This window comes from Maniola jurtina, chromosome 5 (genome assembly GCF_905333055.1).
Source record: "Maniola jurtina chromosome 5, ilManJurt1.1, whole genome shotgun sequence".
In the NCBI taxonomy this organism is placed as follows: domain Eukaryota; kingdom Metazoa; phylum Arthropoda; class Insecta; order Lepidoptera; family Nymphalidae; genus Maniola; species Maniola jurtina.
The window spans coordinates 3,967,638-3,979,756 of NC_060033.1; the positions used below are offsets into that span (position 1 = coordinate 3,967,638).

The window sequence follows — 12,119 nt, forward strand, 5'->3', positions numbered from 1 at the left end:
TTGTTTCCATTTGTTTAAATAAACAGATTCTGCCACTGGAAACGGAACGGAGAGCCTTGCAAACTGAACATAAATTGATACGGTTCATTCAAATAAGGTGTGATTCGCATTGTAAGTAACGAGACTCCCACCGATCAATTCTCTACCATTCGTCTAAGTTACCCGATGGATAGTGCCGCTGAGTTAGGGCGGTTATCGATAAACTTGAAATAGCTAACTATATTATACTTTTTTCCTCGTTTGCGCATGTGCTCGTCATAAGTCTCGTAAAGAGTCTTGCAAGAGTCCAAAATCTTATATGATTTCGCTAATTCATGCGTAGCAATAGCTTAGCGTACTTCAGCGTTTGTGACTAATGCATCAAAGTCACCAATACGCCAATACGTGTCTGTGATATTTTTATTTTCAAAAGGTTTTTTATCCAATTTGTCTGACACATTTTACCGTTTAAAGTATCCAAATGAAATATTATTTCGAATACAGTATAACATAAACCTTACACAGCATATTACAAATAAAACTTGCACGTTACAGTTCTTACGCTGGCCATACATTATCAAATTTACCGGTCAAGTAAACTTGATGGGTATGGCTAGTCGACTGGAGGCCGCTTTAAGTCCGTTGCAAGCTTGACGATAACTTGATCATGAGAATCACAAAAAATATTAGCTTTCAGTCGGTGATCTCTGATAGAACTTTACTATATCGATAAAACGTTTCAATACAATGCGGAGTCCATCACTAGCTGCAAACTAAACCCGCATCGATATAGAGAACAGACACGTACTTACGTTTTCAATCACCGAGGAAATCTCAATTGCGGTTCTGCAGGGAAGCTGAATAAGTTATTTATACCTCCATTTTTGGTATCGAAAGCAAAAAAGAAACACTAAAATGTATTTCGTAACAAATATATACTAGGTTTATACCAAGAACCTGTGCCATAACTGTAGGTACATTAAATACAAAAGTAGGTTAAGCATTTATTAATACAGTGAACAGACCCATGGGTACTATTATTAATTTTCTAATGTGGCTTAACATCTCTGTATTGTGAGGCATTAATCGTTTTCAATAGAATTTCCAACTATCATTTTATTTTTAGTGTTTCGGAAGCGAAGGGTGCCATTGTGACCCTATTACTAAGCCTCCGCTGGCCGTCCGTCCGTCCGTCTATCTGTCAACGGGCTGTATCTCGTGAACCGTAATATGTAGAGAGTACAAATATTGACAGAATGTGTTATTCCTACTATACCAACAAATAATAAAAATTTCGAAATAAAAAGTATTGTTTCTTTTACGGTGCAGTGGTACGGAACCCTTCGTTGGCGAGTCCGACTAGCACTTTACCGAATTTTTAATTTATTTACTAGCTTATGTCTAAATTATCTCTGGTCTAGGTGAACGCTTCAGCCTAAGCTAGATACCACCTTACCAGCAAAGGTGTGTTGAATTGAAGAACTTCATATTACAATACAAACCTACCTAAATTACCTTCAGTTCGATCAACGATCAATGACGACGATACGTACTAAACACGCTCTGTGTGCAAATGGAAGCGATCGGAATCAGTCGAGGCGGTCGGTAAATAACGGCTTGGATCTAATACTTTCCGATATTGCTAATCTCGGATCCTGGGAGTCTGCTCTACCTAATGTTTGCAATCCATTGCAACCCGGGATTATGTTATTGGATGTTTTAAAAGCTTCGTTTGAGCTCAAACACTGAGGTCTTGAACTAGGACAGACGGTATATCAAGGTACCCATATTTAAATAGCCTACGCTCTTAAAACAGTTTTATTTAGCTTGACTTTCTTGTATTTTGTTCAAATCTTGCAATAGATTTTTCACTTGATTGACACAATGATTTCTGCTGAGCCGATTCATAAAGAAGCCCTAGATCATAGAACATAAAATGTCCCAAATCGGTCACCCATCCAGTTACCGACTGTCGCAACTGAGCCACACTGTTTAAATATGTAAAAACTGTTTCTGTTTTTCTATTTGTATGTCTGTTACCTCTTCATTGCTCAACCGCTGAACTGATCTAGACGAGACTTGGCACAGAGGTAGCTTCCATCCCGGAAAAATAATCCGGCCCAAGAACGATCAGAGCGACAGCCGACATGACACGACTTTCTCGCGGCATTTTGTAATGGTTCGTCAAAGAAAAAGTCTCGCAAAATCGTGGTTGCCCTGATTTTGCTAGGGTTGCAGGGATAGAATATAGATACTTACCTACTTCGATTTCAAACTGATTCAAGAGGAACTTCATAACAAACTATTTTCATTTGTAACATACAAGTTACAATGTTTCTACAGTGCAGTATCGGTCAAGAATCGGTCCTCACTATATCGCGTATTGTCATTACTTTTTCTAGAACAAACTTTACGAGAAGTCTGAAGAGAAAACGAAGCGAAGTTCCAGTCAAGTATTTCATTGTAACAATGTAGCTACCTACTCAATTTTAGTCAATTCTTTTATTTACTTAAGAATTGCGCGAGCATCATGTTAGGAATTGTATGAAAAAAACCAATAGGTACCAGTATAATTTTTCTGATCAAATACCCAAATATCTGAACTCAATTAGCAAGTCTTAAAGGTGTGCCACCCCTTCAGCCTGTTCTGCATAGAACATTATTATAGAAAGGATTAGCACATGTAACGCACATATAATTGCATAAAATAAAACAAAATATTTAGTTTAATCCATATACCTACGAGGCAACTAAATATTATGTTCCTTAGATACCTTGTTCGTTACAATACGTCCGGTATCCACTTAAGCTAAGCGGAAAGATGTGTACAGTCAACAATCAGATTTTTAAAAGATGACGTGAACATTTTTCATGTCATCTCTTATGAATCTGATTGGTCGACTGTACACATCTCCTCTTCGTTTTGGTGGATACCGGGCCTAACTGAGCGTTTCCGAGAAAACTAATCTAGACTGTCTCGTCTGAGTCTGTTCCACGTAATGTTTACAACCGTTGCAATCCGAGATTATATGAGAGAAACGGTTTAACCGTTAAAATCGTTGCCTTCTCTGCACTCTCTCTCAAAGACAAAAGCAACTTCAATTTCGAGTTGTAGTTCATGTTAAAATAAGAAAAGTGGCAAACTTTATGACGAAAAAGCTGATACCCGCGCTTCATCCACGCGGATTTAAGTTCTCGAAATCCCGTGGGAATACCTACTTAAATTTTCCGGGACAAAAAGTAGTTTATTTCACTCTCCAGGACTTTAATTGTATCCGTGCAAAAAATCACGTTGATCCGTCACTATGTAGCGACGTGATTAAGAGGGGTCTCTCCGTCACTCGCTTCATTTATTTATTTATTTATTTATTTATTTATTAGGACACCAGAAAATTATAATATTAATACATTCTTAAATCTATATACACACACACACATTATTAAATATATATTATTTCTTCATACAAACATAGTTCCAATTTCATTTGAATATTAAGCAACCATTAGTCCATGAAATTTTGCAGACATATTTTAGAAACTAACATCTATGTCTGTGGTTTTCCAGATTTCTGTTAAAATATTCGGTTCGAAAGTTACGCGGTTTTAAAAATTTACATGCAAATTTTTTCGCCCCTGTAATTTTAAAACTACATATTTTTAGAAAAATCTAAAACACCACAGACACAGATATTAGATTCTAGAATATGTCTGCAAAATTTCATGGACTTTCCTTGCTTAATATTCAAATGAAATTGGAACTACGATTGTATGAAACGAGTGACGGAGAGAGCCCTGTTAAAGGACAAACCAACAAAGAAACATCTTTTTGCATTTATAATTTAAGTACTTAGTTAGGTAGTGATTCAACAGGATTTTATAAAGATCAGTTTCGTAGAAACAAATATACAGCTTGACCTGAATTATCAAAGTCCGCGAGCAATCCCCAAGTTATTTACAATCTCACTATAATAGGATTAAAATATACTTATTTAATGTTTTGCCCATATCAACCGTAGCAACTCAATCAACAGTGCTAACACGGTAATGGGTAATTCCGCCCACAGCGGCGTCAATACACAAAAATAAATAAGCGAATTAATTAAAAACGTGTTTGCCCACTACATGCAGATGCAGCGGGCGGCGTGTCACCAAAATTTGCATTTTTATAGCGACCCTAATGGAGAAATGCGTATCGGACACTTTTGTGCGGGAAAATGAAATATTATCGCTAATTGCTTTTTACATAAGCACAGACGTGACCGCCGCTATCTAGGTATTCGGACTCAATTAAATTATGGCTGAATATACAGTCAATATACTATGTAATTTAATTACAGTGCGTGCAAAACAAGGAGCCCAATCTGAATACGAGGCGTATGCCTGCGCATTGTACAAATATGTATAAATCTCCGCTGGAAACCGCTTGTGTATTGAAAACTAATGTTTTTTTTTCGTATTCTAATAACACAAATCGCTAATGCTATTAATTTAACAGAAACCATTTCCACGTCTTACTGAAGCGAGACACGAGACAATACGGATTTTAAAGCGTTCGTACGAACAATCACACAGAGAACGTCATTGATCCTACTAATATTATAATACGAAAGTTTGTATGCATGGATATTTATTACTCTTTCACGCAAAAACTACTGGACAGATTTGGTTGAGATTTAGAATGGAGATAGATTATAACCTGGATCAACACAGGCTACTTTTGTCCCGGAAAATCAATAAGTTCCCAGGGGATTTTTAAAAACCTATATCCACGGGAACGAAGTCGCGGGTATCAGCTAGTAAAATATAATGTGAAACGTGTAAACAGTGTCCTTATCAAATACAGTGACCCAAAGTGTGCGCGGGCTTTTATTAATTAAACGAAAGCACAAACTTTGACAAACGATTCTCGTTTTGTTTTCAAACTCTCATCCGGGTACAGAATTAAAATCAAATATTTTCCATGCCCTTATAATATGGCTAGTGGTTAAGACGTCTATTCCAATTCCGGGGTTTCGGGGTTCGAATCCAAGCACGCACCTCTAACTTTTCGGAGTTATGTGCGTTTTAACTTTTAAGCAATTAGGTAAATATCACTGGCTTCAAAACGATAAAGAAAAACATCGTGAGGAAACCTAGTGTGTGAAATCTGCTAATCAGCACTTGGCCTGCGTGGTACACCATGGCCTAAGCCCTTTTCATTCTGAGAGGAGACCTGTGCTCAATAGTGGACTGGCTAAATGATGATATAGCTGATTGTAGCTCGCTGGTTTTTTAATTTTACTAACCCTCAACCCAAAAAGAGGGGTATTATAAGTTCGACGTGTGTATCTGTGTATGTCTGTGGCATCTTATCTCCTAAACGAATGAACCGATTTCAATTTAGTTTTTTTGTTTGAAAGGTGGCTTGATCTAGAGTGTTCTTAGCTATAATTGAAGAAAATCGGTTCAGCCATTTGAAAATTATCAGCTCTTTTCTAGTTTTCTTATAGAGGTTTTTGTGTCGGGGGTTTTTTAAATATGAGTTATAACATCTAGCTTATTCCCACGACTTGTTTCGCGTAATTTATAAATAGCACGCAGGGATAAATCAGTGAAAGAATTTTCAGAATCGAATTATTAGTTCCGAAGATAACTTACTAGATTTAAATTCACATCTTAAAAATATTAGGTAGTGTAGAGTGTAGATTATACATGATTAATAAATGTATTCTTATATTAGGTCTGGACTTCGTCTGTGGTGGCGTTTGCTGGCGCGCGTATTGTGACTTTTTGGAGTGTTTTTTTGTTAAAACTGACTGGAAAGCGCTCTAAGGGGGTGCCGTGCGTATGTCGGTGAGCGCCGGCACAGACGGGGTCCATACTTGTATAGTTTAACTAACTTGTTACAAATAACTACAAACTTGACATTGGCTAATCATTGTAAAAGCCAGACGAGAGAGAAAAAAAAAAAATATTAGGTCTAGAACATTAGAACTTAGCTAAGGATAACATGTCGTAAAAAGATCCAAACAGTTAGTAATCGAATCAACCGAGTACGGAATCAAGGCAATAATTACACCACTATATTTTACGTACAATCCATAAATCTTTTTATTCATTTCTGCAGCTCTAGCACAATCAGTGCGATACATATCTTTCACGGCTTTTGCAACGTTTTGTCGATTAACAAGCCACGATTGCGCTTGGGTTGCGGGGTAAAATTCATTTACGTAGTTATCTCTCTCGACTGTCACAAAAATGAAATAATTCATGCTTTTGTGGTTAAGCGATTAATATCGCGGTTATGAGATTTAATGAACGACTATCATTTTTAACAGAAAAACAGAGTCCGGCAAAGAAAGTTATCAGTTTTCGTGTTAATTTCTCCAGATGAGACATTTACGGCAATATTAATTTATTAGTTATTATGATTGTTATGTTATTTCGGAGAAATACAATTAAATTGTACTATTTATAAGCTCTATACCACAAAGTTATAGATCCTTAAGTATATTATAAATAAAATGATACGGAATAGGAGTAGGTAAGTAAGTATATAGTATTTGAAAATAATTCAAATCTTTACTGTCTACATTCAAAATCTACTGAAAACAAACAAATTAAGCGTTTCGAAACAAAGCGCTAGCCTAAGTATAACTAGACCAAAGTCTTCTTATGTTTATAGCTCTAATAACAGCGGTCAATATTACTGTGAGTCGTGCAATCGAATTTCATATAGGAAATTTGGCTTCGCTAGCCACATGCACTCGCAATCCAAGGGATAAAGCCAAGAAAACTCCTGCTAAACTGTTTCATGAGCTAATTCTGGGTTGGTATCTACACTAGACCGGAAAAATAATGCGGACAAAGTTTCTTTTGATATAGTTCTATCCAACAAAACTCCAATGAACTCGTCAATTTTGTTGCTTGTCAATAGTTTTCCTTAACTGAATCAAATAAAAAGATATTTCCGTTCGCAAGTAGTAAAATAGTCACTAGACAGTTCCAATGCGAGGACGGAAGCAGGCGAAACAGGGCTCCTGTGTCGAATAAATGTCACTTGATCACAGCTCCTTGAAGCTCTGTTCCACTATGTTCTTGTGAAGTAGCTATGCGAACTTTTCAAACACAAGTTGAATTTCTTCGACACACTGAAGAGGTGCTCCTTAAAGTCACTCACATTTTCAGGACTGAAGAATGCGTGTTTTGCGGTACTTGTGTGTACCAAGTGTTTTGTCCGCAGGTATATCTTCTGAAGTTAATATATACGGACAAAACACGTACACACAAAATCACAGCGTTATCACAGTGATTTTTTTATATCTTCCGTGATTACAAGACCAAATCATCATCATCAATCCATCGCCGGCTCACTACTGAGTACGGGTCTTCTCTCAGAATGAGAAGGGTTTGGTCATAGTCTACCACGCTAGAAAAGTGCGGATTGGCAGACTTCACACATCTTTGAGAACATTATTGAAAACTCTATATATCGCATACAGATACATTAAATAAGCATAAATAACGTGCTTTCCTAGTATAATAAAGTAAGGCCATTAAAAAAAATCTTGGAAAAAAGTAAGAAAACCAAAAGGAACGACTCTCGTAGCAGCAAGACGCCGGTGACTGCATCCCTCTAAGACCTATCTCCCTCTTTTTATTTCTTTCGCGGATGGTCTGTCGCCTTCCCAATGCCAGTTTTTTCTTACTCCCTTTTTCCTTAAGACTCTTACGTGACAATTTATTAAAGAGCTCCTCTATAGTTTTAAAAGGGGATTTTACAGGACTCTTGAATAGCGGCATTCGGAGATTTTTTTTAATTTCCCGGACGTTTCCGTGTATTTGAACAAAGTCAATGAGCTTATATTTTTTACCCGACTACGGAAAGCAGATTGTTTAACCGATAAGTATCTGTGCTGGTTCATTGGTTTCGTCACAATTTGGTACACTACTTTACTCATCATTTAGGCTTTGTCCTAGTCTCGGCCCGAGCGTCATCGGCTTGACGGCTTTTCAAAATTAGGATTGGAATTTCTAAAAACTAGGTAAAATATCTTTATAGTCTTTTAGTGAACGCTTAGTCATACAAAGTTTGATCCCCTATTTAACCCCCTTAGTGTTGGAATTTCCTTAGTGAGTATCTATATCATAAAAGAAACCTAGTCTTACCACTAATGATTTAGGTTGTGCATTAATACATTAGTCAGTCAGTCAGGACAAGTTTTTTATAGTTAGATATGTGTATAGATTCGTCCGTATAGAGATATTTTAAAAAGCTCAAAAACTCCTCCACGATTGACTTAATTTTTTTTTAACTTTACTTTGTTGGATTCCTTTTTTATTTTAAACAAAGTCCTATGTGAAAACCAATACTAATTACAATTTTTTTTTCACAGATAAACAACAAAGAATGGTGCAAAAAGGGAAGGAAAGGAGGCCGCTGTCATATTAAGTGCGAAGGTGCGCTAATCCTATTATGACCCTCACTAACTAATTATAGTTCATTAGAGCACGCTAAATGCAGATTTCCTTTTACCGTTATCTTAGGAGTTTACTAATTGCCTGAGAACTAGAGTAAATATTATAAGTAGGTCATAACCTGAAGAGGTAGATAACTAGTAGAGATGGGCGAACTATGCCGACCAAGTTAACTATGTAATACACAGGTGCGAAGCCTAAAACCTGTAAAAGTACTCAATAAGAATAATTAAGAGTTCTACCTCTACCCAAATCATTGCCTAGGATTTTGAATATACAACATACCTACTCGTACCAGAAGTGACAATTCCAGGAACAATTTTTTTGTAAACTATAAAATGAAGATTTGAGGAGATGTTTATAAATAACCCTACTATAATATTATAAATTTCACGCAAAAACTACTGGATAGATTTGGCTGAAATTTGGAATGGAAATAGATTATACCTTGGATTAACCATAGGCTCCTTTTTATTTTGTAAGCCCCCATGGTACCCGCGGGATTTTTTGAAGATATATTCAAGCGGTCGAAGTCGTGGGCGTCATCTAGCTAGTAGGTACGATAAATTCAACAAATTACAACAATCGCAATTATAGCCTTGTAATAATAACAAATTCTTCTACAAACTAATTATACTTAAACAACTACTTGATATTCATATGTATTTTTCAGATCTCCTCAATGAGGACCTCGCCGATGACGTGCGCTGCGCCAAAAACATCTACGGCAGAGTCGGCTTCAAGGCCTGGCCCGCCTCCTTCGCCTACTGTAAAGAAAAAAGCCTACCTGATTTGTCTAGGTGCTAGGTAATAGTTTAAGTACTTTGTACAACTGACGATAGATTTTGCCACAGTCACTGCTGGCAAAACTGCTGACTGGTATTTTCATGACAATTCACAAATATCTGGATAATCCTCGGCTCCGTCGTTCATCACTGATATCTGGAATAGACTGATGCAAAACCTATTTTCTAATTGACAAATAGTGTGTATCTATATGCCACGCATCTGTGCGAGCGACCATTGTGCCTCTGGTCATTTAATAAATATATAAATTTTAGTTATGCGCTTACACACTGTTGTAAAGCTTTTGATAGAACTCACACAAACAAAAAAATCCTGTCATTCATTCATTGATTTTTGGAATATTAGAACCAACAGTTTTTGCTTTCAGTGTGAAGATTTTTTGGCAATTCAAGTTCGGTCTCAATATTCTCCATTACTCATTTCCCAACACGAATTTTATTTTCATTCATACAAGTAGTAGTAGTATTTCAATGGAAGAATCCGTTTGAATATTCACTTTTTTATACGTTAAGATTAAGTTTAAGATTAAGAATTAGTCATAAGATGAAATATCTCATCTTTCAACAATAAATGTACACCTACATGCTCCGAAACAGATGGTCACTGGTCCAAAGTTATGAATGAAAACAAAGATCTATTTAAAACCCGATTCAGAATTGTAGACCAAAAAGGTTTGGAGCCAGTAGGTGTATAAATTATACGAAGGAATGTTTTCTTTATGATACCTACGGTTAGTTAATAGAATAGACATAATATAATTTTTTAACTTAAATAAAATTGTGTTTTATTTGTGAATCAGTCTATTTTTTCAAAATAATTTTCATTGTGTAGTCTCTTATCTAAAAATGCGGTCTCTAAATAACAAGGTAATCAAAAATTTTAAGCGTTTTTAACCGACTTCCAAAAAAGGAGGAGGTTCTCAATTCGTCGGGATCTTTTTTTTTTTTATGTATGTTCCCCGATTACTCAAAGACCCCTGGACCGATTTGGAAAATTTTTTTTTTTGTTTGAAAAAGTATACTGTGCAGGTGGTCCCATATAAATTTGGTGAAGATCTGATGAATATCTTCGGAGATGGAGAACAGAATTCCTCAATGGATAGGAGCAAATTGCTCGCGATCAGTGTAATAGCTTAGTAAACAGTAGGGTTTTAACTGGGCACAGCATATTATAGTACAGTGGGGCCACTAAAAATTGTGAAATAAAAAATTTTCAAAAGAAAAATAAAGCCGACTTCAAAAACGACAAACACTAAAAATTAAAAAATAACTTTTGTTTAGCTACACGTGTAATGCACCTAGGTATGAAGTCGGGCGAGCTTCACTCTTGGATTTCTAATTTTGTTTTAATATGCTCGCTCGACTTCATACCTAGGTGCATTACACGTGTAGCTAAACAAAAGTTATTTTTTACTTTTTAGTGTTTGTCGTTTTTGAAGTCGGTTTTATTTTTCTTTTGAAATTTTTTTTATATCAGATCATTTAATGAAACTACGATACTATACCTAATTGTTCTCTTTTTATGGACACTAAGAAAAATTTCCTGACTCCTTTTGATTTTCTCCTTTTAAAAGCGTTTTCTTTCAAACGGGAGAGTTTTTCTTTTTCTACTTTCAATAGAAATATTCCAGTTTTTCGATTCAGTAGGTAATCGATAAAGAAAAAAGTTGTCCCTTTTGAAATGAAGGAGAAAATCAGCAGGAAAATTCTCTCAGCCATATTGAACTTATAGAGTGAGAAGACTCATTGGTTATCTGATATCTCTTTGTGGTCGACCTCGTTCTTTTATTGCTGAAGATATTGGTCCGGTTTAGATCCTAGACTCGAAAGAGTTAGTCAGTTATTTGCATCGGTCGCCATTTAATTTTCATGAATTCGGTAGGTAATTTCACGAACTTCGTAGATAGGCATATTTATATGAAAGTAAGCATCACCCAAATACATACATGAATGTTTACGAGATAACCATCATTAAATTTCAACCAGTATTTAATAAAAATATATGATGTATTAATTAATTAATTAATTATTTTCGACAAAAATTACGTCAACATTCTATAATGAAGCTGGGAAAGCCTATTTCGCGTTAATTATTATGGGCTTAATTAAACTCAATGATGTGTTACGGATTTTAACATCAGATTTACGTAATAAATTATAACGATATCGGCAAAAATTGTCTGTCCATTTATTTATGTCGGCTTATACATATTATAACTATTATCCGTCGACCTAAATAGCTTTGTATTTAACTTAGGCTAAATCTTCACTTACTGCAGGTTAGGATGCAGCCAAACGCTAAATATATGTTAATCTATAAATGAGTAAATTAAAAAACCATTCAGCAAGCCAATTGCAATGCCATAGCCGACACGGCGATGCTTAGAGAATCAGCAATCGGCGATTTTCCGACTGAATCGATGCGGTATCACCATCGATGTGTATTCGATCGCCGCGCTGCAGTATTGAACGCGCGTTTTAGCTATTGTTCCGATGTTGACTTTCTGCGTTCGATCGCTTTATTATAGCTCGTTTACACAGGCTGCGTAAGCGTTGCGTAAGCATAGACGTAGCGCGTACCATTGCGTTGTAATGTATGGAACTGTATGAAACATGGCACACCGCTTGCGTAAAGCGTGGACGCGGACGTATGTGTAACCCGGTGTGTTAGGGGTTTCCGCGCGTCACTACGCACGTGTCACGTGTACGCTATTGGTGTGAATCGGCCTTTAAGGTAGATACTTATTAAATAAAATTGACTTTATCTCTGCAACTGGAGATTGTACGTGTCCGGAGTGGACCGTTTAATCGCGACATCGAGTTTCGAAAAGAAATTAAATCGCCGATCGCTGATGCTAAAATCATCGTATCTGCTAT

At 36.2% G+C, this 12,119-nt stretch overlaps 2 protein-coding genes across 2 annotated transcripts in view; one reads left to right on the forward strand and one right to left on the reverse strand.

Moving 5' to 3' along the window:
- LOC123865035 (lysozyme-like) overlaps positions 1 to 9,978 on the forward strand; it is a 74,365-nt gene extending 64,387 nt beyond the window's left edge. Inside the window, exons 5-6 of the mRNA XM_045905853.1 lie at positions 8,355 to 8,418; positions 9,110 to 9,978. Of these exons, the coding sequence (XP_045761809.1) occupies positions 8,355 to 8,418; positions 9,110 to 9,243 (198 nt within the window). The 3' untranslated portion in view covers positions 9,244 to 9,978. The remainder of the gene's footprint in view (positions 1 to 8,354; positions 8,419 to 9,109) is intronic.
- The window catches only part of LOC123865032 (protein artichoke), a 104,678-nt gene that overhangs the window by 67,350 nt on the left and 25,209 nt on the right, over positions 1 to 12,119 (reverse strand). The gene's annotated exons all lie outside the window — the stretch shown is intronic.